Source organism: Embiotoca jacksoni, unplaced genomic scaffold, assembly GCF_022577435.1.
Source record: "Embiotoca jacksoni isolate LCO1_2020_lvr unplaced genomic scaffold, fEmbJac1.0.p SCAF_3, whole genome shotgun sequence".
NCBI classification, from domain to species: domain Eukaryota; kingdom Metazoa; phylum Chordata; class Actinopteri; family Embiotocidae; genus Embiotoca; species Embiotoca jacksoni.
Window position 1 is genome coordinate 14,609,359 of NW_027185381.1, and position 27,426 is coordinate 14,636,784.

Consider the following 27,426-nt stretch of genomic DNA (forward strand, 5'->3'; position numbering starts at 1 on the left):
ACCGACGCCAAGCTGGAAACGACCTCATGAGGACACGGAGCCCCGCTCAGATATCACTCATGGTTCATGGTTTACGGAGGGCGAGTCCCCTTAATAAGCCACACGGTTCACAGAGAGCAAATCCCTGTAAGGGTAAGCCACATGGTTCACGGATGGCGAGACCTCCTAAGGGTAAACCACACGGGTTCGGGTTTGTACGTGTAGTCATACTAATACCAAACCAAAGGTCAACAACAAAAACTCAAACAAAAAAATAAGTCCAAAAGGGACTTGTTTTTTTATTGTGCACTGGTTAGAGCAGTTGCCTCCTCAGTGAGAAGTAACTTGAGGCATGCATGCCAGTTCAGAAAAAGGTCATCCAAAATAAGTGTTGTCCAAAATATGATAAAAAAAAAAAGAAGTCATACTATAGCATTCATTTAAAATTATATAGTATAAAGTATATAGTATATAGTATATAGTATAGAGTATATAGTATATAGTATGTAGTATAGAGTAAAGAGTATATAGTATAGCCAGGGCGATGTGGCTAAGTTTGATGTTTCGCCGTTAAGAGCAAAGTTCTCAGAGTAACTCGGCTGAAGATATTTTATACAAACCTGATTGAAACGAGCTGATGCCAGACATTAACCAGGAGAGTCGTGTGTTGTTATTAATTTCTGTCGACACTGACATACTAGCGTGTCTCTGCTTCTGTGTGCGGGGGAGGCGGGGCTCTGTGTGTAGCTGTGCTCACACAGCTAGTGTCTGTTAGAAGCCTTCATCAGCACGGATATCAACAGAGTTACTCGGGTGATACTCGTACTCGTCAAAAGCCCATTAGCCGTACCGGTTGCTCGTCTCATCCCTAATCCATATGATTGACGTTTAAAAAACAAATAAAACAAGACTTCATCTTTAATCTCTGACGAGCTATTTTTGTTGGTTGACAACGACTTCCCACCAGGTCGCAGAAAAACAAGTGTGCCTATCGAGCATGCTTTATATTCCATCTGGAAGTGACTTGATCAGCAGAGCCAGAAAAATCAAGCTTCCACCTACTCACTACAGAAAAGCTCAACTTCACTCAAAAAGGATTCCGAAGCTTTTCACTCTTCTTGCTCACTTTAATGTTTTGCCTTTGACTTGCCGGCAAATGTGCAGTTTACTACTTGTTTGCTTTGTGAAATAATGGAGTCTCTTTGTGCTCTGGCTTTAAGGATGCAGTGGATACTATCACAATATAATTTTTATATTTCTAAAGACCTCCTTCAATAATGCTGATGTGCTGTCCGTGTGCTGCTAATGCATTGAAATTATGCAGTTGCTTTTACATTCAAGATTCATGCATTTCCTAAAATATCAAAACATTATATAATATATAATTACACAACCTTTGCATGGCCTTTATGTAGGTGATAAACTAGTCAGAGGTGTTAAAAAGCTCCTAATTATGCAAAAAGGAGGGAGGCCGTCACTATGCTCTCACCACAGAGCATTGTCATTGAATCAGTGAACAGCAAGAAAGCAGTGTTTGTGTCTGCGGTTCTCAGTCAGGCTTTTTTATTGTTTTTTTTGGTTCCCTCCTCAGCGAACAATGCAAACAATGACACCAAAGCTAATTTAGAGAGGCTCCAATACAAAGAATCGCCTCTGGAATTTCTGCCTCATAATTTCTCCCTTATTTGTTTTCCCACACCTCCGGTGAAATGCAATATTAAAAGGCCCCATCGTAACTCACAGACCAGGTGACGCGCCTGTCATCACCTCCTTGGTCTACAGTGGTTCTAGGCTCTCAGACAAGTTGACTGTTTTCGACAAGATAGCCTCACATTAGACTAACTTAATGTGACAGAGGAGAAGTGAAATTCGGGGACTAAAATCTCTGTAGTTGGTGCCCCCGGGCTTTTTCTTCACGGCAATCCAACTGACACTGAAGTGCCAATCTATTCTTCGCAGGTATCCAAAGTCAACACACAACACAAAGTGACTTCTCTGTATTTTCGGGACTGGTGTATCAACTTCTAATAGTTCACCTAGTGGTGAATACTGCCAAATGTGCACATACAGATGAGTGCCGTTCCCATGTGATGTTTTCTCCTGTGACTTCAGATTCAGTCAGCCCACTTGGTAAAAATAGAAGAGGCGGCTGGGAAATATCTTTCTACAATTATAACAGAAAAAGAGCAAGAATTCAGATGGGAAATTGAAGTTTGACAGTTAAAAAAAATCTGTCACAGTGAATTCTCTTCTGTCACAGAAGCCCCCTTTTTTCTTCGTGCCCTCTCTCCTGCGCAGTCTTGCTTTTCATTAACGATCTGACGGAAGCAGTTTGTTAAAGGAGACACAATGCGTTAACCAGCTGTTATGTTTGTGCCCACGGACTCTTAAAGTAAAAGGACAGTTTTGAAAGAAAACTGTTCAGTGGGACACACAGGAGGCAAACAGAAGAAAGGCTCGTTTGACATTGTCAGTAAATGCACAGATGAAATCCACAACACAGGAAGGTGGTCAGAGGTCATCGGTGTGCAGTCAAGAGGGGATTGTGAGATGAAATCAGAGCGCGTGTGACCTGACGGATAGGGGGTTTCGCATTACCAGGTCTCATTGCAAAAAGATGGTGCATGGTAGTGGAACAGCCAGGCCTGATGGGTGTGCAAACATATTTTTAGAGACGGAAGGCTTGAAAGAGAGAGTCAGTGGTGAATACTGTAAAGGCTCTGGCTGCCTTTGCCTTACGGGCGGGTCAGCTTTGGCAAAGAGAATGAGGATGGAGCTCAGTGTAGTAGCCGCCTCATTGTTTAGAAAAAGCACACGACTGAGGCACACTTTGGAAGTTGTTGCCCGAGAGCAGTTCCGGGTTGTAGACCATGTAGATAGATAGTTACTTTATTGATCCCCAAGGGGAAATTGTTTTGCTACAGCAGCATTTATAGATACAGGAAAGCAATAAAATAACAGTAAAAAATATTAAATATAAAAATGCACAGTATATACAATAAATATAATAAAATAAAATAGTATAATTAAATTAAATTAAAACTAACTAAACAATAGTGCAAAGTTGTTGTTTTTTTTTTTTTTTTTTTTTTTTTTTTAATATTTAAACAAACAAGAAAAACAGACAACGGTGTTATTGTTGTGTGACGGATTTTGCCAGAGGTGAGTTATTGTACAGTCTTGTTGCAGCGGGCAGGAATGATCTCCTGTATCTGTCCTTGTGACAGCGGAGCTGGAGGAGTCTTTTGGAGAAAGTGCTCCGTTGTCCTGCAGCAGGTGGTGGAGAGGGTGGTCAGGATTATCCAAAATGGATAATAGTTTGTTCAGCGTCCTCCTCTCCACCACCTTTTCCAGACTATCCAGATTGTAGCCGATGATGGAGCCGGCCTTCTTAACCAGTTTGTTAAGTCTGTTGGTGTCGCCGGCTCCAATGCTGCTCCCCCAGCAGACCACAGCGAAGTACAATGCACTGGCCACAACAGACTGGTAGAACATCTCCAACATCTTGCTGCATATGGATGATAAAACACTAAAGGCTTGCAGGCACTGAACAGCTGTCTCTGCCAAGAAATCCATAGAGCAGTGCCTATGGCTATTGCACCGACAAACAACAGACATTAGTCAATGTGTGAATGGTTCTTTGCCAGCAACTCCTATGTGCATGTCTGGTGCAATGCGTCATGCCTGTGAGCTAAACCTAGATGGAGTTATGTTAATAGTGCATGCTGTAAGACTGCCCAGTTCTCATTCCATTTAGAGGTTAACTGTGCTTGAGAATAAATGTCAGGTCTGAGGGGCTGATGTACTTCGAATTACCCGCGCTGAGTCATTGCCTGACAGCCTTTCACTGCATTGGGGGAGACCGAGCTGGCGCATCCCCACCAGCGCTGTGCAAATGCCAAAGAAAATGAAGCATTGTTTATATGCTAATCCCAAGCATGACACCAATTGTGCTGCTCATTCTGTTTCGAGGGTATTTGTCACACTTTTTAGTAAATGTTGTGCACTGTGGGGAACAACTCCAAGATCACAAAGATAGATAGATAGGTAGATAGGTAGATAGATAGGTAGATAGATAGATAGATAGATAGATAGATAGATAGATAGATAGATAGATAGATAGATAGATAGATAGATAGATAGATACTTTATTAATCCCCAAGGGGACTTTAAAAAAAAAAAAAAATTATATACAGTCTCCAGAGATGTGCACAGTAAAAGAACATTTTTCAGCGGGCAACAAAAGACCAATCCAGTCACTAGGTGGTGCATATTTTGTGTTATCCTTGCGCTGCACAGTGGTATGAAGGGGCTGCATTTTAAATAAGTAGTATACACAATGTTGTGTCGTGTGTGCATAATGAAAGATGTGACGGAAAAGTTATTGGAGCCAAGCTGGCAGTAAAATCCATCAGTGGTGTGCTGAAGGACTAATGACTCAGAAATACTCATTGAGAAATGTATTCAGTTCCACAGGCCTGCAGGGAGGCACAGAATCATTTAGGCACATGTCACAAACAACTCTCCATCAAATGTGCATGTAGGGGCCTTTTTCCAGGTGGTCAGGGTACATGCTGTTTGTAACCCAGGAACCATGTACGTACAGGATGTTTCACAATGGCTATTCATGAATACCAGGGAATATTTCTATGAATGCTATTCCCTTTAGACTGAGGACACAGTGTTTACAAGCAAAAGTGTAGTCGCTCCTCCTTCCTCAATCTGTCTCCTTCCAAACCCTTGTGAACTTTACAGGATTAAGTCCTCGAGTAAAGACCGAAACCTACATTTAGCTGAAGTGTGGCAAAGATGTTTCCTTACAGTGTATTTCCTTTTGACACAGACACACAAGATTAAGCGCATCATTTCTTGTGAAGACATTTGGGAGTGATTAGCGATCTAGAAACGCTTCTTTACGCCTCTTTGCTAGTGATGACTGTATATTTGTTTGTCACAGGATGTTTACCAAATCCCACGGGTATGTAAATGTATGCGAACAGCCAACCAAAGCCACCCTGCGTTCTGCCAGGAGGATTTTTTTTTTACACCTCAGACATTTGCATTTGACTCCGTGGTGGCTTTCTCACGGCCTCTCCATTGGTCACTAGTGTCAAACTTCAATTGGCTGGATTTGAATTTTTTTCACCTGTCCAAGCCATGAAGGTCTCTGCTTATTGAGCCACTGCATTCATTACCTACCCTTAAAAGTAATTTGACTGAAGGTAGGGCTTGACTTCTATAATTTATTAATTTATTGTGATTCAAAGTTTGATTTTAACGGACTTGTTACATAACTTAATTATTTAAATTGCACAGAATCAAAAACTCTTTTCACACACACATTTCCATTCTATTTACACGTAATTCAAGTCAGTACAAATGTTGCAGATCAATACGGCTTATAATCAGGAGAGCAAGTCAGTTCAATATAAATTTAATATCTGTATTGGTGCCAAAGTTCACTGCTGTTAGATTGCGATGACATTTGGTAGAAACACACGCGCCACCGCGTTAGCTTTTTCATTGTGAGCATGTTACTATCCTGGTGATTGTAAGTGCAGCCACACAGAACAGATTGGATGCCAGTAAACTCCTTAGCCTGGTTTGAATTGAAAAACACTTCTTCAATTAAGATCAAAGATGCATGTCCTTCAGAAAATACTTTTCTTGAATTGCAAACAGTTTCAAAATTAAAAATGTATTTGAATTCACTCGTGTAAATCCTTAAACCATGCTGGAATCATGGTTTGAAGTAGTAGACATAGAGCAGGAGGACAAATCTAAGCTGTTCGGTCTGCTGGCCATCACAATATTTTTCAATATGCATTAAAAGCAGTTCAAAGAAATGCTGCAACCGTGACTAATGTAAAACATCCCGTTGAACAGCTTGTGGTTTGCAGTTTTCCCTTACATGACTTCATTATAAATTTTAATTGGACTATGTTCACCTTTTCTCTCTTTATAATTACCTAACATCCTATAAAGCGTTCCTGTGGTTCCAAACCTGTTATCACATATTGGATAAGGTAATTAATAAACCACGCTCTCAAATAGTTTTTGCTGTATAATATTGCATATTGAATTTAATTCAAAGATAAAGGTCAGTCGCTGAATCTTCTCTGCTTTTATGTGTGTCAAAGTACAATTACGTTGGTCCCAACATCGCTGATTTGTCAAGAGAACCCAGCACCGAATCATCCAGGGTTAAAGCTAAACATATCAATAATGAATGATTTTTGAGTCGTCTTGAAGTGATGCCTCTGCATTTCACTGAATAGAACATTCCTCTCTCATGAATTTCTCTTTTAAATGCCAACTCACATTTCACCCATTCAAACTATCTTCTGCTGAGAAGCTTTAAAAGCAATTATCCATATCGTGCCATCCGCAGCTCTCTTTTCCTTTACTTATTCTCCTGATTCCTCCCATTTCTGGGGCAAATCCTTGCACATTCCCATCGTGTTTTGATGGCCCACTTTCCGCCTTGTGAGACTGTACTGCAAACTGTTTCTCTGGTTCACAGCATCGCCTTGTACAAAGACTCATTACTGTACAGCTGCATCACAGTATGCTGTTAGACCAGTCCAATTCTTACATGGATCCACCAGAACAAAATAAATCTACGTCTTCTGTGTGCACTTGACCTGACTTGACTTTCAGGTTTTTTAAAAACGTGCACCGTTTTGTCATGTGCACTCTTGCATAAGGCTGTATCGGTCCTCGAGGCATCACTCTGACATTGTGATGTCTTTGTCAGTGTCGTCCTGTCTCTTTACATTCTGGGTTTGTTGATTGATGATTTATAATAGTCTGAATAAGGGTTGTAATCACACTGGAGATATTCTGTCACCATCTATTACATGTTACATTATTAAACTATAGATTATTACTGCCCAGGGCTGCATAATATCAGCTAATAGCCCTCTTAAGAGCTGCCGTTGAGCTACTACAGTGACAGCAAATGTCCAACTGTATGCTGATCAATTGGTTCCACACATTCAGGACATAAGTGATTTCATTTAAGCTTTTTACGGCACATTTGGCTTCACTACTTTTCTTATATATTCTTTTGCTCTGTACTGACTATTGAATCCTTGTTAGGCTCATGATGCTGATGAAGTTATTACCACTTGGACATTATATATTGTTCTCATTTGCTTCTGTCCACCTCCGCTCATTAGCATGATAAATGTCGTCTGGCTGTGGCTCGATGGCCGAGCGTGCTTTATGTTAAACACCCATAACTCAGTTCCGTCTTCCTCGAGGCTTTTTGTTTTCACCCCATTAGTGTGTTTGCAGTAACGTGTTGACTGAGAATTAACTCCATAAATGCAGTTCATAGCAAATCCTCTGTAAGATTCTATAATAGTGTTTTGCAAACACTGATTTCTTGCCATTGATTGTTAAATATACTGCTGGTGGAGGAGGGTGAAAACATGAATAATGCAGATTCAGAACACACTGCTCTTGTTTTTAATTATTTAGCCACAATAATAACATCCATTAAAGACACGATAGACTCTCAATAGATTTACACAAAATTACGTTTTTCTCTGTCGTCCGTAGCCTCAAACTGATGATTAATAATCATGTTCTTTTAATGGCTTGATTTCTAATTGAGCCCCTGCCTGTGTTAATGTATTGGTCATAAAATGGTCTATTAATGACTCACAAAAATTTCTACCGCAGTAATGATGTATGTAGTTTACAACCGAAATTGTTGTCAATGCATAAACTGGCACGACCTGTTTAAAGACATGTTGAGCGCATTCGTCAGCTGTTAACTAAGAAATGTGCACTTGATGAAAAATAACTCATTTAATTTTATTGCGTTGCTGCATTATGGAGAAAATTATATAATTTGAACCAGCGTTTCAGTTTGCAATATGATGGGAACAGAGTTGATTTACTGTGAGGAGAGAGAGCTTCATATTTAGTGTGAGTGGTTGTGGGTTGCCCTTTTTGCGCTCCCAGTCCCTGCTGAAGCGTCAGGGTCACAACTTGAACCTCAGGGGCTCGGTCAGGAGGCTGAATCAGTCTGACACACTAACCAGTGCAATCACTCTGTCTCCAGGGATAAAGGAAAGTAATCTGTTTATGAAACCAAAAGAAATCACCTCAGGGCTTACGATACCTTTAGCCTAACACTGCTCACACACAGACACACACACACGCACGCGCACACACACACACACACACACACACACACACAGGCAGTCAATGGCATCGTGTTTCCGCTCCTCTCACTATGAAGTGATACAATCTTTTATTAATGGTCTGTGCTCCTGCGTTGACATGGAAACCATTTTAATGATTAATCTGAAAGGAAAGTGCCCATTGTACACAGGGGTCTCTTTAAGATGTTCGAGAACCACTGTGTTGTTTTCAGTTGGAGACTCATCAGTGAGATCTTTTTAATCCTTCTGTCTTTACTGAGATGTTCATTAAATTGTGTCAGGTGGTTGGTAGTGAGAGACACTTGTTGGCAGCGAAAACCGTGAAGCTCGTTGCATGTGACTTAATTCATTCACAGGTGGAGACAATTAAACTTGTATCATAATATGTAGATTTAATTAGTTACAGAGCTGATATAAAGACAAATAATTAATAAATAAAAAGGTTTTATCAAAAGTACTTCCAGGCTTTCTACTCATGTTACATCTGTTTAGGAGACCCAACATTTAAAAAAAAAAAAAAAAAAACTTGGTGGGATTTAATAGAAATTACTTGCAACAACCTTTTTTATTGTTAAAAGTGACAGAATGAAATTTAATAATAATGAGCTAAATTCTCAAAACTGGACTGTTGGACAATTTCAGAATTGAAAAGGCCTATTTATTCATGTTATTATTTTAGGGTTGCAGCTAAAAATGATATTCAGTATTGATCAGATATTTTGATTAATCGATGAATTGTTTATACTATGAAAAACTAAAGTGAGAATCCTTTAAAGTTTCCGGGAATTCAAAGTGATGTCTTTAGATCCCTTGTTCTGTTCGATCAACGGACAAAAACAAAAAAAGATATTTTGTTTACAATTAAATAATACAACAGCAGAAAAGCAGCAAAATTTCACATCCTCACATTGAAGAAGCTTGATACAAAGACTTTAGTCTTGTATTTCCTAACAAAAAGTCAAAATGATTAATTAATCTTAAATCTTTGCTGATTACTTTTCTTCAATTAGCTATTTGAATACTTGACTAATCATTGCAGCTCTACATTATTTATTTTATTTTGTCTAATGAATTTAATATCAAAAACTTTGGGTGGTTACAATATCTGTTAAAGCAATGGTATCCAACTTGGGGTTTGGGACCCCTAAAATGGGTCATATTACCAAACTTAAAATTTAAAAGCTGTCTCAGCATTTCTCTGAAAGATTTCCTCAATACTAATGAATGAAAATGACATTAAACACTGATTAAAGGTTTCTAGGAAGGATTTCGGAGGATGTACTGGCAGAAATGTAATGTTATTCATAATTGTTGAAACTAAAAATTGTTGTGTTTTTATCACCTTAGATTGAGACCGTCATGGAGCTCCCACAAATCTCATCATGTTTCTACGGTAGCCCAAAAGGGACAAACTAAACACCAGCTCTAGCGAGTTTTGCATCCACCATAGATTCTCTTACACGTTTGGAAAGGGAAGGTGAAGCGAGAGGTGCTCAGTTGGTTGAAATTTGCAGCCTAACCACTAGATGCCAATAAATCCTACACACTGTTTCTTTAAGAAAGCAACAAGGAGAGACCAGCTCTTCTTTACCGGGTACGCTCTTGATTAATTTTGTATTTTCAGAGCAAGACTGGGCTTCTGCTTTTTAGTTGAAGCTAAGCTCTACCTTTGGCCTCTGTTGCCTCAACATATGATATCTTTTTCTCCAGAGAATTAATTTAATGTGGCTCTTTGATATTTGATGTTTCCATCATTTTCTGCACATCAGAAACATTTGGCTGTAGATGATTTCGTACTGAAGAAATTGCCATTCTTACAATTTATTCCAGTCTTAACTCACTGTTTACTTTTTTTCCTTACTGAGGTGACAGAGGGTTTTAACTTGTGCCCATTTACTAAATACATATAACAAAACAGGACTGGGTGTTGTAAACAGGGTCACGGCTGGTCACCTGGTTGTGTTAAAAACTCTTTCTGCCACGTGTCAAAACCAATAAAACCTTTGATAAATCGCCTGAGGTTTCTCTACTGCTCCATCGAGGTGCCAGTCCAGGTGAGGAAATGGCTCATTAGTATTAATCAGAAATTTCAGGACATTCTTTCTCTCTTGCAATCACCTCGATCTTGTATTTAGAGAGTGGTGGGGGAATAATGCAGCTGTGCTGTGTAGGGGAGCAAGAAAGGGGAGCAGAAGGAGGGAGGTGGGTGGGAGTGCTGATGAATACTAACAAACTTGCTCTTTCCGTGCAACAAAAGAACAGATGTCCTTTCTGACTCAGTGTGTCTTCTGCCACGGAGCTGTTTTGAATATGTTTGGCTTTGTTTCTCTCAACAGCTCCCTATAGCAGGATTTTGAGCCCAGTAATGAAACCAAATGAGGAATCATGCTTTACACTTTAAAAACACATCAATATTTTCAGCTTTTTTTGTTTCTGTGTTGTTATATCGTAAGCGAAGCAAACCTGAATGTCTCAGATCTAAATTCGATTAAGCAAGAGTGGCGGATCATTTTAAATGTGCATGTCGCAAAAAAAAAAAAAAAAAAAAAAAGCTTTTTTCTGGAAAAATCGTATTTTTCTTATCCCCAACCTCAGAGTCATGTTCCTTTTATGCGTGAAGTTTTAGAAGTCAGATTACCGTAGAAAACCAGCTTTTTTTTAATTTGTGTTTATACATAGTGTATGTCTGTGATCCTTTGAAAAAAACCTTGCCTGTATGTGTCACTGAAGGATCCTGGCCTATCCATTTTGTCGAGGCTCTGTAGTTAGCAGGCACGTCAGATTGGTTTGTGATATTACAATGAAGTAACAATGTTGAAGTGACAGCGGCGAGCACTCATGAAGCCCTTCGGTCTCGCTACAGAAAGGTCAGCTACCTCCAGTCGCAGAGCTCCAATCCGCATTCGGTCACAGAGTCACGGCGGTTAAGCGACAAGCTCAGCATTGACAGGGATGTGTCCTAATGAAGTGGCTGCTATCTGCAGCCTGAGTAATGACATGGAGGAGAGTGCTGCCAGGGACACTTCCCCTTGCTGCCACGCAGAAAACGAGCACAAAGTGAGAAGGAGGAGGCGTGAGGCAGCCAACTGGCTGTTCAACCTTGACCTTAGCTGACCTCCTCATGAGTCATGATGAGGGCTGAGACCCGAGTGCCTGGCCTGGCCTGGCACGGCACGTGTCCACATTCGTTCAGTAGTGGAAACACAATCCATCCTGAGGACGCATTGTAAGACCGCCTACTCAGCTGATGTACTCTTAATATATCAATAAAAAAATAAATGCAGCTCCACGTTCCTGTGTTGGTATCTGACGCTTCGATGAGTTACCGTCACGTCACAGCAGGTTCATTCGTTTTGGATTTTTTTTTTTTTCTCCATTTAGTCTTTCGATTCCAGATCTGATCTCTGTCTGCTCTTCTTTTCTTTTTATTTAATCTCCTGTGTGATAATGATGATCCGCTAAACTGTAGCCAACTGACAGCGGGATAAACTTACAGCAAACTGATATTACGAAGCAGCTGATTAGTGAATTAAAACACACGACGCTCGTTTCACCAAAGCCTCCTCTGGGTTTGTCTTGGTCTCTTTTAGTTAATATTGTGTTATTTCCGACACACATCATCCATAGCAGCGGGAGACACGGACCGGAGACGTGCTGTAGATCTATAACTAATTCATCTAACGAGCCCAACGTTTCAGGCTGTGAATTAGACTTACAAACTCCGGTGTTCAGACATTTACAAACGTGAAATACGTCATAACGCTGTATTTGTAACAGACAGCGCATTAAATAGCCGACCTGTATCTTAAACTCCTCTTGTCATGCATCTGTCTGTCTTGCAGTCTGTCTCCTGAAATTTCGGACACATCAGACCCACAGCTGTGAGAGACCCCGCCCCCGTTAATCCTGGAACAATGAGTTTATCTGACCTGAATCATTGGGGTTCTGATGTTCAGGTTCCTGTTCTTGTGCTTATTTACTTGTATATTTTGGTGACGTAGCCTACGTGTTGATTTGCATAAACAGCGGTGGAAGCGAGATCCGACCTCAGGTGTTCACCCGAGGACGCATGTTGACGCAAGGTGGAAACACTCCGCCTAAAACTGGTCACTATTTGATCCGCTCACGGCCAGGCCAGATGTCTGGATTAAAATAGCCGAACGGAAACAAGGCCTAAAACTGCAGTTGCTTGTAAAATGCATACAAGCCAGGCTGGGTGTTGTTTTAGATTTTATTGCCGAAGTTTGAGGAATACAAGACTATTTTTCTACATGATCTTTTTTCCATCAAACTCATTATTGTAAACTGAAATTTAAATATGGCCTCAAATTTGAAAAAGTTTTCTGATTTAGCTCAGGAAATATCTGATATGTGAATCTGTATATTAGACCAGAAATTTAACCAAGCGTTTATTGCCGATTAAGTTGAAACTGTTTCTACTTTGTATTTACACATTCAGCAACACACAGTAAAAGCATTGATTTGCATTCATGTTTCTGGCTCCCGCTCAACATCACAAGTTCAATAATCACTCTCTTTTTAGTCCTGTTTTGGTTTCAAACCTAAATATCTGGCCTTTTGGCTTTCAAATGCTCTGCTGTCAGGGAGATTCCGCCAACGCAGGGCCGCTAGGCTTGGGGTTCATATGTATGGACGGACAATCCAAAAACGAATGCCTCCGGCCATGGCCATTGCCGTCACAGGGGAAAAAAAGCAATAGCAAAGCTCTGCAGGGGAAAAAAAGCATTTTACATACCATACATCAAGCATGCACGTCTCTGCAATATCAATAACTTGTCATTTTATCTAAATGTTTGCAAGAAGATGCCATTAGCTTGCAGTTAAACAATGTGAAATGTGAAAAAATAGTTTGCCTTTCACTGAGTATTTGTCATAGAAGAGCTTCATGAGCTCACCTGCTGGGCACTTTGTCAGTTTGCAGTTTTGAGTTTTGTGGGCAGTTCGTGTCGAGTGGGTTTATTGGAGCTTTTTGGCTGAAAAGTGTCGCCATCAGCATCTAGAAATAATACTAATGAGTGCTGTGAGAAGTAACCAAAACAATGGAGTTATATGTTGGAGAACCAAAACAATAAGGTGAAAAACACTTAAAAAATACCCATCATAATGCAGAGTCAGGTGATATTTCTCTGCATTTTACATTTCACTTTGTCGTTTAACTCCTTGTTCATATAGGAATGTTCACTAGTGCAGCTTTAGCAGCCCCATTTCGCACATGGGCATAGGGTAACTACAAAGCTGTAGAGATGCTGCCTCTAAATGCCGATCAACAGTGTAACTTCTCGCAGGCGTTTGTGAGAGCGACAAACCCTCCTTTGAAAGAAAGAGCTCCCCATTGAAACAAGTCTGTGATGTGACACGTGGCCTGCTGTTTCTCCAGCATGGTGGCAGACACTGAGCAGTGACAATACTGGAGTGGCTCCAGGATTAATGTTTGCTGTCTTCCTGATACTGATTAATCACATACCTTCTAACCTCATCACATTTACCAGACATACACTCTGCTCTGATGTCATGCTTTAATGCCACAAAAGTCAAGGTGCAGAAATGTCGCTAACAGCGCAGATTTACTTGCTGAATTTAAAGTATTTAGAGGTTAACCCCCTGAAAAACATGCCAGTTTATGATGTCCAGGTTAGTAAATCTACTTGAAATTTAAACTTAGAAAATTGAGGTTTATTTTAGATACGATGGTACAGTTTGAGAGTCCTCATGTGTTTCTCTTCCGTCTTCACCATTTAGATTTCCATACTAATTTCCATACTGTCACTGATTTGCACTGTGTGGCACCTCTGACGGTTTTTTTTACAAGTGAAAGAACTGAATTAATACTCTGCCTGGCTTACTACAGTGATGCACCCAGTTGTAATAATCACTCTTAATGTACTTATGCAAATGTATTTGCATCTCTCACAGGTGTTTTAAGTACTTCCAGTGGGAAAGCAACACATTATGTTGAGCAACATTTAATTTGCTTTTTGTCCTATTGAGGAGTGTTTCTTTGTGTGCGTGCATATGAGGATTTGATTTATTGTTTTCATAATAATACCCTTAAAAAGTTATGTTTAAAACGAATGCTATGTCAAACGGCATTATGTGCTGCAGTTTGATTTCCTGCAGAAAAAAAAAGTCTGTTTCAGTCAGAATCAAATGTTCTGTTTTAAGCCAGAATGTTCCGCAGTGCTATGCAGACTGTACTGTTGTAACTAGAGGGGAGAGTATCAGATATATTGGATGCAGAGCAGGATGTCCAGGCTTCTCTCTCTGCTGAAATAAACACAAGTGTGTCCCTGGGAAGCTTCCTCACGAGGCTCAGAATGCAAAGTATTATCAAAACTCCGACTAGATCTCAGCACTTTTAATCCGTCCTCTGTTTGAGCTCCTGTTTTAGCTGTGTGATGGGGTTTATTCTTGACACTTCAGATGGTTCCGGCTGTGTATTAATATTAGATGAATCCGAGATATCTGTGGTGGAGTTTTAAAAAAAATAACTGGAGCACATTCTGCTGGCAGAAATTATTTCTCATGTTTAAACTCAGGCCAGCCTTTTCTTTATTGAATCTTTTTGGTCGCATGCTCTAACATGTTTGTGATTTGTTGTTTGCTAATTTCTTTTTTTCTTCTTGTTTGTTGCAGCGGGATGCAAAGGGACAGTATCTGTTTGACCTCATCTGCCACCACCTCAACTTACTGGAGAAGGACTATTTTGGCATCAGATATGTGGATCCAGACAAGCAGCGGGTCGGTGTTTTTTTTTGTGTGTGTGTGTGTGTGTGTGTGTGTGTGTGTGTTTCTTTGTGTGCGTGCATATGAGGATTTGATTTCTTGTTTTCATAATAATACCCTTAAAAGTTATGTTTAAAATAAGATTTAGTCTATTTCGTCTTCTCTATTCCTCTTTAAGACAGACCTAAGAGAGAAAATCCATTCAATAGTACGCATTCAAGCCCATGTCCTAAAGAGAATCACAAGCATTGAAGACAAACCGACATATTGTTTTAAAGTCCTGTAGGAGTGCGTTTCTTTTAATTGCACATGTATGGTGTATAGAACAGTATATGTCCTTTGGTCTGGCACTGTTGTGTTTAATAAAAAGACAGCTCCATTTTAGGTAATAATAAATTCTCTTTCCTGCTGATGCTGGGATGAGATTATTGATACCACTCTCATTCCTTTGTGTTAATTTTGGAGCTAGGGCGAGCCCCCTGCTTGCAGTCTCTATGCTAAGCTAAGCTAAGTGCCTCCAAGCTTCGCCTTCTCATTCAATGCAAAGACATGACATAAACATGAGAGTGGTATCATCCATCTAACGAGCTCCAGAAGTAGAGCGTGGTGGATATTAAGTCTTGCAGTAGTTCCTACTTTTGTTGTAAGAAAATGTAAGCCAATCTTTGAGATGAAATTACAAAGCTGAGTTTGAGCCGAGTCAGCCTTGTTATATCCCAACTTTTGTTGAATGTGAACTGGGAATGACTTCACACTCGTGACTGCGCTGCTGAATGAAAATCCAATGCATGGCTGTCCTTCAAAAATTTAATGTATTACATTTTAGTCAAAGAATGAGAGCGAGATTATGGTCCAGAGTGAAAAGTTGTGTTCTCTTCAGTTTCTCTTTTTCAAGCCGCCTTTCAGACTGAAGGCTGTCCCATCCAGCTCTTCTGCTACGAGGCATGTAGTCGCACTGCTTGATTCATGAAGTATTAACATGTTCACGGATCATGTTGTAGTCCTGCAGAAAAGAGCCGAGTCCTGCTGATGCTGCATCTCCAATGCTGTCACTCAGGACTATTTTGGTGGTTGTTGCTGTGGGTGGTTTGGGTTGGCGAGAAGGCAACCTGGGTGGAAAGATGGAGAGAGAATATGGTTCCAGGATGAAAGAAGAATCTGGATATGGCAGCAGATACAAAGGAAGTGTAACTGTCACAATAAGCTCAATGCTCAAATGAGCATGTTGAAGTACTCCAACAGTGTCTCAAGAAGCGGGTGGAACGGAGCGGTTTGAGCCGATTTACCTGAAATCTTCAAAGGTTTCATAAAAGAAAACCTTTCAAATTGAAATTCAATGCATTTTTAACACATTTTGCGACTCGAACAGTGTCGTTGTAACACCATGCGCAGTACCAACAGGTTTCCCCAGAAAACTGTCAGTAGTAACAGCTCAACATCACGGCAACTGATACCAAAATGTGTGGATTACTCACAGAGGATGTTTTGTGAAATTTTGTCATTTGCATTTTTCTGTGTTCCTTCCCCATGCAGCACTGGTTGGAGTTCACAAAATCAATTGCAAAGCAAATGAAGTGTAAGTACTTTCTGATTATGTTTATTTGTTTACAATCTCAGAAACTGAGCAATTAAATTCCTTATACTCAACACAAGGTGCCACTGATGATAGTAAATAACATATTGGAGTCCATTCAATTGATTTAACAACAGCCAATTTATGCAACACAAACATAACTAAATAATCCTTACTGTCATTAATGTAATATGAACACCAAACATCTACTCAAGTTGCAGAATAATATTTTACAAAACAAAACGCTGCTGAGTCTGTAAAATACAATCAATGCGTATTGAATAAATTACCCAAAAGTACATAAAGACGTTTAGTTTGCTCCACCTTAAACAATAAAACATAAAACACAAGTACATCAGTAAAAATTATTTTGTAATATCATATGCTCTATAAACTAATACTGTATAAAAGTATTTTTTATGCTTTAAGTACATTTTTAGACAACTTATTTTGCATGTTACAAATATAAGATGTTAAAATCAGGACTACTATGTTGTGCATTGTGTTCTTGTTTTAAGTAAAGACTCCAAACGTTTTTTTCCACAGTATAAGAACTTATATTCTTCTGCATACATAACAAAAGTTGTTCAACTGAAGAAACAAAAATAATCAGTATTTGAAGAGAAAATTTAAACTGTGCCAAAAAAACCCCATCAAGCTAGTCTCTGTTATAATGAAAGGGAGTGCTGATAAATTTGTATATTATTTTGTGTTTTATTACAAAGTGATAAAGTTCTGCTGACTTGTGTTGAGGGTGCAGGAAAACCAATTTTCACTGAGTTTAATTTATTCTCTGCAATGTGTAATTTCATAAGAAGTTAATTTAAATCAAATTCAACTTTTTTCCTCACATCAACTTCATGCAATTATATAACTAAATTGTTACATGATCACTTTCAAATCTTTAGAGATCATAAATTCGGTGGACGGAAAGTCGAATTGGTTGTTTATTTAACTCATCAAATTAATTTATATGGAAACATTGTGTGAATATTTGCATATATTTCCCAGCATGCACTATGCTAAGATTTATATTCCCCAGAAATCCTCCTTATCTCTGAAATGAAAGGAATCCAAGTTCATTTGTAAAACAAGGATTTCAAATGGATACAATATGCAGAAATGTGATGGGCATGTATTGTTGTTTTTTTGTGACTCTCTATAATGGAAATGATTCATCAAGATTGAGATGAGATTAGTCCATATTAAAAAAAAAAATCACTAGTTTATATTTTTTCAGGATGAATTTTATTCATTTTTTTTTAACAGGAATGATGCACATTGATCAACAGAAACAAGAACTGTAAATGACTTTGCCTAGATTGCTCATTATAATCCTGGCCAGATGTTTAAAATCACCATAGAAATAGAAAAAAAACAAACACATTACAATAAACATTCACCAATAACTGATGCCACAGTTATGATACCTTGCAGTTAACTAGAGTCCATGCTTAATAAGTAGGTATGTAAAATTATGCAAATGACTGTAAGAGGACTGATCAGGACAGCTGAGTATCTCAATCTTTAATGTCTTCCTTCTTCTCGTGTTGATTGATTGATGTGTTAGCGGGAAATTCTTCCTGTAAATTTCGAAACTGTTTGCTGTTTGTTTCCTGCAGCTCAGCCTCCGTTCACCATGTGTCTGAGAGTCAAGTTCTACCCTCCTGAACCTGCTTCTCTGAAGGAGGAAATCACTCGGTATGACCTCCTGTGGTGGCTTTCACTTCAGACGAGATGATAAATGATCTTCATGCGGGTTTTTTTTTCTCTGCAGATAGAGTTTATCTAGTTACCAGTTTCAGTTACCAGTAAGGAAAACGTTTGTCATGGAGAAGATGGCCATCGTTGCACAAACCTTTGAAAGGCAGCTGTGCTCGGTTGTTGTTTCTGTTTCTACAGATTGGCCTGTAGTACAGATCATGCTCTAAAACTTTTTGACACTGCAAACATGTCTACTTCTAAAACATTATTTATGGCCTTTCATAATTGAAATGCTTGAGTACTGTCTAAAACATTATGATAAATATTACACAGTTTGTGTAAAAGCCTGAATGTAAAAGCCTTCCCTGGTAGCTCTGAAAGATAATGGGTTGAACATTAAAAGTAACATCATTAATACGTTTTGTGTTTAAATGCCCCCCTCCCCTCCCAATGCTAATTCACTCTAAATGGGACCCTGTTATTTTACTTCCAAATAATTCGCAGTGAAATTGCTGAAAATTCACAAACACTGAACAGCAGTGAGTTCACACTTCCCCCAAATGACACCGAGAGTAGCCAGCCGGTGAATGTGTGTATGTGCTGATGTATTCACGACTGACCGGAGGGAGAGGGATCCACTCTGTCTCTCCGAGGTGCAATGAGATGAAATGTGCACCACATGTAGTGTACATAATGAATAGAGTGGATAGAGGTGGCAGGGGGCAAAGGGTGCTCATTGAGAGTGGAAGGGAATAAGGAGGGATTGTGAAAGGAGTGAGGGGGGGCGGGGAGGGGGAGTGATTCATGATTATGACAGTGGAGACCACAGAGGGTGGAGGAGTATAAATAATAATGTGTTCAGTGTGTCGTTCCTTTTTTAAATATTTTATTGTGTGTGGACTGTTTGGACATTATTTCATTATGTTATTGCCATATACACATTCTATAGATTACAAATACAGAGATATTTTGATATTTATAGCACGCTGTTAAAAATAAAATAACAAAAGTAAAAACAGGCTTTTTGAGGCTTGATTTTGAATTGATTACAGGATTATTTTCAGATGGACCACCAGAAAAGAAGGACGGACTTGAGCTAACAACACCATGATAACTTCCCGAAAAAAATGATTGATTTTGCATTTCATGAGAGAGGTTGGATGGGAGTTTATAGAGCCAGAGGCTTTTTGGAGACAACCCCTAGCGGCACTCAGTGGTATTGCAGTTTATGTGACTTCTGCATCTGCCTCATCCACTTTTATATATGGTCTGTGGTTATTAAAGGCCTTTTTTTTATAGCAGATATTTTCTTGTCATTGTTGGAAGAACTAACGTTTTCTACCACAGACTATTAGTATAAAGTATGGTGAAATGTTATTATTTATCTAATGTGTGTGTGTGTGTGTGCTCATATTTGTGTACACGTTTTGTCATGTAATTCAAACATCAACAGCTATCAGAACCAAATGGGTGTCGATGTTAATACCTAATGTATGTTACTGTTCACACTTTGAAGAACCAGCTGCAGTGGGAACAACGTGGGATGTGTAAGCAGCTTTTTAATGCATGTTTCCTTAAAAGAAGCATCAATAGCCTTTGGTCTAAACAGAGGGGAGCAGGTCTGCCTAACTGATTGTCCTATTTCCTAAAAAACAGTTTCTGAATAATCCCACTAAATGTGGTGGCCTCACTCAATAATAACAGTAGTAGCCATCACCACTGTCATTATCATCGTCTTGGCTGCAAATGCTGTCTCATTAAAGTTCATGCTTAAGGAGCTGATTGGTCGAGTGAGTCTGAAACTAGGCTGGAGGCTTTAAGAGAAGCACAGCCTCAGTAGCAGCTGTTCCCTCAGGGCCTTTCTACCCTCCTTTCCCCAAAACAAAACCCTCATTTCAGCTAAATCAAAAAGAAATATTCAAAGCACCCAAAGGGAACATGAACTCAACATGCAGCCTTTGAGGTTTATCAGGTTTGCTACTCCTTCTCTGTTTTCTTATTGTTTTATTCCTTCCTTGTTTTCGCCAAGAAATTACACTTCACCAGTGGTTACAGGTATTTAGGAATGCCATCAACGCTCCTATTATAAGCAGTGAGATGGTCTCACATGATTTTTGTCCTTTGCAGATATCTTGTCTTCCTGCAAATCAAGAGAGACCTCTACCACGGCCGGTTGCTGTGTAAAACCTCGGATGCGGCCATGCTTGCTGCCCACATCCTTCAAGGTAAATGCAAAGTGACAGATAGAAATGACTTGTACCACTCTGTGCTTCTCACCGCGTTCTCAACCTCTGTCTTGCCCATGCCAAGCAAATAGAACATAAATTACTCCTCGTAGGATGTACCTGCAGCTGTTCACACGTCTGCTGTAACACATGTAAAAAGCATTTCGTTGTAAAATGAAATGCTATTATGTACTGTTTGATAATTGGCTCAATGGCTCGTATACTCCATAACAAACAAGAAATCTTGCTCAATTATAAAGTCTTTGAAGCAGTTATCTGGAATCTTCTCATCCTCTCCTCACACACAATTGCGTAAATAAACACTACACACACGACGTACGGTGGCACAGCCAGCTTCACAGAAGGCACAGTGTTTGAGGGGAGGCAGGTCTTCTGGAGGAGGGGCTGATGAATTAAAGATGGGCTGCCTGGTCAGCTCCTCCTTGCAGAGAGAAACCAGCATCAGGGTCATCTGAGGGAGTGCAGTGTGGCATGAAGGACCGCAAATAATCCCGGCCGTGTTTATCCTGTCTCCACTGGTAAAAGCACCCCTGTGTTTAAAACAGCTTTGAACTCTCGTGTGCTCTGAATGTTCTGTGAATATGTTTAACATTTAACTTCTTTCCTTCAGCTGAGATTGGTGATTACGAACCTGGGAAGCATCCCGAAGGTTACAGTTCCAAATTCCAGTTCTTCCCCAAACACTCTGAGAAGCTGGAGCGACGGATTGCAGACATCCACAAGACAGAGCTGATGTAAGAGACTCAATACATGAGTGCATCTCCACTGTCAGTATCTCTCCATGTCGCATACCTGCCGATCCTGCGCTCATTCAGGCCAAGCGAGCTCTAGACTCTCTTTGACATTTATATAATTGACTGCAGTAATGAGGTACCACTGGTCTGCGCTGGCTTGGCTAGATGGATTATTGTCGGTAATTTGAGCACATAGCGGTGGACAGCACACACTCTTCTCCACTATCCAGTCTTATAATTCAGTCAGATTGGAGCTTGCCCTTTATTTGCACAGTTATTAGTGATGGGTCTTAGCCCAAGCTATAACTGGAAGAGCAGCAGAGCACGATGATGAAAGTGATCAGATAGAGCACACACAGAAAACAACAGCATTTCCAAACCGCAACTGAGATAATGAAGATTTTCATTCCCACACTGATCAGTCTTACTGATTATTGAAGTACTATATAATTTCTAACATGTTATCTTGCGTTAGTTAAGTGTTTTTTTTTTTTTTAATAGTTAATGGTGGCTGGAACAAATAAGAGGCAAGAAAAAACAAAAGCTGTCTGTATAATGATGTACCCTGAGACACAATAGAGGTAGAATTGCATCAACCAAGTCTAGTTTTGATGCTGTGGCAGCAGAATGACAAGCGGCACAAAACGCTGCTGCCCACTAGTGGTTTCCTCGTTCTTCACCACAATGTAAGCACAGTGCTGCTATATGAAAACATATCAGCCCATATTTTATTTGCTTCACTCATGTTAATATTTGATTTGTTTGGGTATAATCTCTGTCTGCCTCTTCCAATCTTTACACATGGATTCATGTAATTATTGGAAGTTAAGTAGCGCGTGTCTCTCTCACAAGTCTTCAGCCTTTTGAATTTTAGACATTTTATGCTCTGTTTTTAATGGACTGACTGCTGATTGCCCCCCCCCCCCCCCCCCCCCCCCAGTGGACAGACACCTGAAACATCAGAGAGGAATTTCCTGCTGAAAGCCCAGATGCTGGAGACATATGGCGTTGATCCGCATCCTTGCAAGGTTAGGTGATATTTTTCAAGTACTGCGGCACTATTTTTAGACACTAAACATTTCAAAAACATTTCTGTCCAACTTGAAGGCTGAAATGTTACCATGGGATACACAGTACACGCTAACACATATGCCCAATGTGTTGTGTGCGTTTCAGGATGTGTCGGGAAACCCGGCTTTTCTCGCCTTCACGCCATTTGGGTTTGTGGTGCTACAGGGAAACAAGAGGGTTCATTTTCTCAGATGGTGAGCCCAAAGTAAAACATTTTCTTCCGTGAGCATCAGGATGACACGCTCCTCGAGTTCTCGCAGAATTGTAAAAAAGACAAATGTTGTACTGCAGGCCTTGATTTGATCTAATTCGACGTACACGTATGTGCGGGGCAATCTACATGAAACAGCAGGTGCACTACAGCTGGTTGTACAGTCACAGTCAGCAATACCTCTCCATCTGCCTCTACCTGTGACAAGAGCCGGGGGCTCGTATGTGCACAGATGGCTAATTACAGCAGCAAGAATCACAGAAAAACTAGAAGATCAGGACGACATCTTGAAAAAAGCGACCGCTACTTGAAGTAGATGCCCGCTGAACTGAATTCAGGGAAAGGCTTTATTGATTAATTGAAAATCTATGCAATATCTATCCGTTTGCTTTTATCAGACGAGTTTACTGTTACCATTATGAAGCCAGACTTGTTGTATTATGTTTGCAATATTTATAATAGCTTTGTTTGTTTGTTTGCCCTCAGCTGCACTCAGGTTTCTCTCACTCTCCATTCCTAGTCAGGAGGGAATATTATCACTTATTTGTTTTGTCAGCCAAACATAGAGCTCCGTGACTGTTTATGTGATCTCAAAGTGGCTTTCATGAATATTTAAAGAGGCTGAGGCTTTCTGTTTCTGCTTGCTGTACGTGTGACCGTTGCTGTACTCTCTCCTGGACAGGAACGAGGTGACCAAACTCAAGTTCGAAGGCAAGACTTTCCACATATATGCAAATCAGAAGGAGGTGAGAGCTTGAAGTGTTGGATGTGGGATGGGGGAAAAGACTCAGCGGTACATGTTGCAGTGACACTGTGTGTAGAGTGCCACTTTCTGCCTCAGTTTGTTATATTGTCCTGCACGTCCTCTTATTTTCAACATGCAGGACAAAAAGATCATCTTGACGTACTTTGCGCCCACACCGGAGGCATGCAAGCACCTTTGGAAGTGTGGAGTGGAGAATCAAGCTTTCTATAAGTGAGTCCACTTTCATTTATCTTGTCACCCAGCCGTCGTGATGTAATCACCTGGTCTGCATCCCCAGAGGCTGTCGGGCAGGTTACCCCTCATGGCACCTTGGTGTCCTTAAAAGCCCTTCGATTCTGGTTGTTTATCAGCGGTAAAATGAGGTGTCAGTTGGCGCCGACCTTTAGTGAATGAGGATGCACTGGCACGAGACTACAAGCACTTTAACACTCCTTCTGAGATATGGCTCCCCCGTCTCGGCCAGGAGTAACAGTGCAGGTCCTCTCTGCTCCCTCCAGCTCAGAAAAAGTGATTAACGAAAACAAGCAGTGTGAGCTGCGAGGCTGGAAGTGGTGTGGTAATGAGTCGGGCTGATGGCTCATGTGATGAAGGCTGGAAGAAAGGGTTAACGGATGGAAGATAGAGGGCATGAAAAGGACGGAGCTTAGCACGGCCATTGACAGATTATTAAGATCTTACTGTGGTCGGAAGTCAGTGGGACTAAAGAGGGCACACGATAAAGATCCTGTCTCTAGGAGACGCGCACATATCCCCTGAAAGTAAAACATTAAACATTAATGTCTCTGTCTATGACAATAGAAACATATTGAATACTGTATGGAGCCGCGTTGACGGTGCAGACTACAGTGCAAAGAGACAGCATGCATAATTAAATTAAAAAACAGGGTATTTGATCCTAGTCTCTGCCGTGTCCTGGGATTCAGAAAACCAAGATTACATACACACTTCAAATGCCTGATTATATTAGAGCCATATTCTTGCAAGAATGTATTGTAGATTGTGCATACCTTATTGTTCTTCATCATTGTCTTTTTTTTTTTTTTTTTTTTTCTTTCATCAGGCTTGACAAGTCGAGTCAGGTTCGCACAATGTCCAGCAGCAACCTGTTCTTCAAGGGCAGCCGTTTCCGTTACAGGTAGAGTACACGAGGAGGAAGTATGACTGATGACAGGGAGGGGAGGACACTGCAGAAACCCCCCCCCCTTCTCTCCCCTCCCCCTTCACCCCAGCTGGAAGCGGAGAGAAGTGTTCCCAGAAGACGTGGCCTCCTGGCCTTCTGTTCTGTGATGTCAGCCCTACTTTTGCCCGGAGGATAGGACTGACACCTCACAAGACAGAGGACACGGAGGGGGGAAGTGAAGGGGACTGATCGCACGAGGCACTATCACTTTGTATCTGCTGTAGACCTCTAGTGTTACCAAGACATTGTGCTATATTAAAGGGTCAAATTATTACCAAAAAAAAAAACTCATTTGAAAAAAAGTTCCAGTTTTTATGTGCACAGGTCTTGAGATATCCATCCACGAGATTTGCAGTGTTCAGCACTGAGAAATGACTTGCACATTTTCTAACAGTGTATTTCCAGAAATAATAATGGATTTCCTTCGGATGATCCTCTGAATTCTCATTGAATATAATTTATACCAAAGATAAAGGACATACTATGTTAGTGGTGGAACATCTCAAAACCTCAGTAGATAAAACTGAACTGAATCTGCATAGATACAACTAGAGGAGTGTGACCAAATGTATGTTAATTTCGGTGAAGTGTCCCTTTATGTAGAAATCAGTCATGATATTTACTAATAAGTCAAGTGAAATGTTGAGTTTAGCGTTAAAGGGCGCAAACCATGATCATTGTTTTGATATTTTTGCTTGCAAGTCTGTGTGTGCATTTGTCTGACTGGTGCTAATTCAGTTACACAAAGCTGAATTCACCTGGTTAATTCAATCATGAAGCTCATGCACTGCACAGTGATGGCTTTCATAGCACTGGGTGAGACCAGGAAGCCTGGTTATGTGTGCGCGTGTGTGTGTGTGTGTGTGTGTGTGTGTGTGTGTGTGTGTATGAAACTCATCCTGAGCATCGTCTCTGTGCTTTATAACAGTGGACGAGTGGCAAAAGAGGTGATGGAGCAGAGTGCCAAAATCAAACGCGAGCCTCCAGAAATACACAGGTAGAGTTCTAAACTCAGGAGAGGTCAGAATGTTTCATCAGAATTTTTGTTTAATTTTTCGCCCATTTTCTCAGGCACCAAGCTACTGTAAGATGTCTTTATATGAGCAGCGCCTTCTGGCTACAATATGACTCGTGTGCGCTCGCAGCTCGGTGCGGTGACGGCTGTGCATTTGTGTCTGCGTTTGTCTCTGTCTCTGCAGGGCTGGCCTCGTGCCAAGCAGAAGTTGTCCATCCATCACCCACGGGCCCCGGCTCAGCAGCGTACCGCGCACGCGTCGGAGAGCGGTGCACATATCTATCATGGAGGGTAAGGACCGAGCTTCACCCCGACGCCTCAGCAAACAGCACGTCCGTGCTTTTACGGGGAGCGATACGTTGGTTCGAGGCTGTAGAATGAGTTTGCGATTGCTCACAACATTATCAGCGAACACGTTCGGTAATTTGCTTCACCGCTGTTCAGAAGTCGGCTCCGGTCCTGTTCTGCGGACACGCTCGTGAATAATGTGCTGTTGCGACAACACACCGCCGCCACGTAATGTTCAAGTCCTATTTGTGAGAACTGCTCCCCTTCTGGAGAAAACACACTTGTGCATACGCTCTGTCACACACACACACACACACACACACACACACACACATACACACACACACACACACACACACACGCACACGCTGTAACTAGAGCCATTTGGCCCTATTCATGCTGGTGGGACATGCTGCAGGTGTGTGCGTCACTCAGCCTGCCTCGCTCCAATACAGTGTTTCAGAGATGTGTACGTGTTTGAGCGATTGTGTTGTATGTGTGTTTGTGTTAACACAGAGGCGGCTGAAGTCTCTTCTCCCGCCCATCTGCGGGCTCCTGGCCCAGAACAGGTGGCTGCAGTGTTTCTATTAGTGAGACGGACACAGCAGGCGTACAGACCTGCGTGGCTTTCGGTAAAAGTGAGACCCGGTCGCTGTGTGTCTCGAGCACACACTACAGCTCTTTGTACACTGTGTTAAATGGAGGTCGGAGGCAGGTGCAGTGCGTATATTGAGGGTCTTCTGCTGTGGGTTCAAGAGAGCTATAAGAGTTTCTCACCCCCAGTGTGTGCTGACTGGGTGTCTTACAGTGGTATTAATACCCCCGCTGAAAATAGCCTAGGTCTTCTACTCCATGTATGTCACTGGCCTGGGTGGGGCCAAACCAGGCCAGGCCAATGCTGGTGATCATAGTACTGCTGCAGAAACCCACTGTTTCACCTCCGGCAACCGAGGCAGAACCCTCCGGCCCAACACAAAACACACCCTGTGGCCTGGACTCCGGAGCGGGACCATAAGGACAGGATAAACAAGTGCATGACTGCAGCCATGGTGAAGTGTCTGATCCGCATCACCACCCGGGTGAATGTCCACCTGCGTATGATCAATCACTGCTACCGGGATGTGAAGGTTCGCGTGCTGAGCCTGGGGCCTCGCTTGCTGGGGAAGGCCCTGGGCGTCCTGCCCCTGTACCCTGCCCTGACGGGGCAGCAGGAGTCTGCCGCCGTCACCCCTCTTCCTGGCACTCCGCTGCCCTACGTTCAGTCCAGCAACCCCGCAGGTAACCTCATCACAGAGCGAGCCAGGACTGTGCTTTACATGGAGGTGGCAGTGGCTTCCTCTATTTTAAATCGGTCTCTGCCTCATTAAATTGCTGGGGAGGGAGTGATGCCATTCCCATGGTTGTCTGTGCTTGCTGGTTATTGGACAGTTACTTATTTAACTTTCTTCTCGTTGCTATTTGTTTAGAACATTCTGCTGATGCGGATTGGAGGACTCTTACTTTGGTGTGTTTATTCGGTGCATACACTTCTGTTAAAAGTTCTGTTCTACCGTATTGCTGAAAATGAAGAGCTCTGAAATGGAAAATATAACTTAACAATGCATTTTCAACTCTTTAACTCACTTTTGGAAGCATAACAGTGGATAAACTCAGGCAGATCAACTCTTGAGTAAAGCGGGCCGCTGACGCTAACCCAGCCATTATACCTCCACCCTTTTTTTTTTTCACCTGACAGGAG

The 27,426-nt window shown here is 41.2% G+C and overlaps 1 protein-coding gene across 3 annotated transcripts in view; it reads left to right on the forward strand.

The window, feature by feature from the left end:
* The window catches only part of LOC138206732 (FERM domain-containing protein 5), a 63,710-nt gene that overhangs the window by 32,272 nt on the left and 4,012 nt on the right, over positions 1-27,426 (forward strand). The window contains exons 2-13 of one of the 3 annotated variants that reach the window (XM_069163675.1): positions 14,811-14,915; positions 16,434-16,476; positions 18,096-18,174; positions 20,305-20,402; positions 21,034-21,157; positions 22,098-22,185; positions 22,334-22,422; positions 23,122-23,185; positions 23,324-23,415; positions 24,266-24,340; positions 25,314-25,382; positions 25,585-25,691. In XM_069163675.1, the coding sequence (XP_069019776.1) occupies positions 14,811-14,915; positions 16,434-16,476; positions 18,096-18,174; positions 20,305-20,402; positions 21,034-21,157; positions 22,098-22,185; positions 22,334-22,422; positions 23,122-23,185; positions 23,324-23,415; positions 24,266-24,340; positions 25,314-25,382; positions 25,585-25,691 (1,033 nt within the window). The remainder of the gene's footprint in view (positions 1-14,810; positions 14,916-16,433; positions 16,477-18,095; positions 18,175-20,304; positions 20,403-21,033; positions 21,158-22,097; positions 22,186-22,333; positions 22,423-23,121; positions 23,186-23,323; positions 23,416-24,265; positions 24,341-25,313; positions 25,383-25,584; positions 25,692-27,426) is intronic. The other 2 variants (XM_069163676.1, XM_069163677.1) reach the window with 2 other exon arrangements.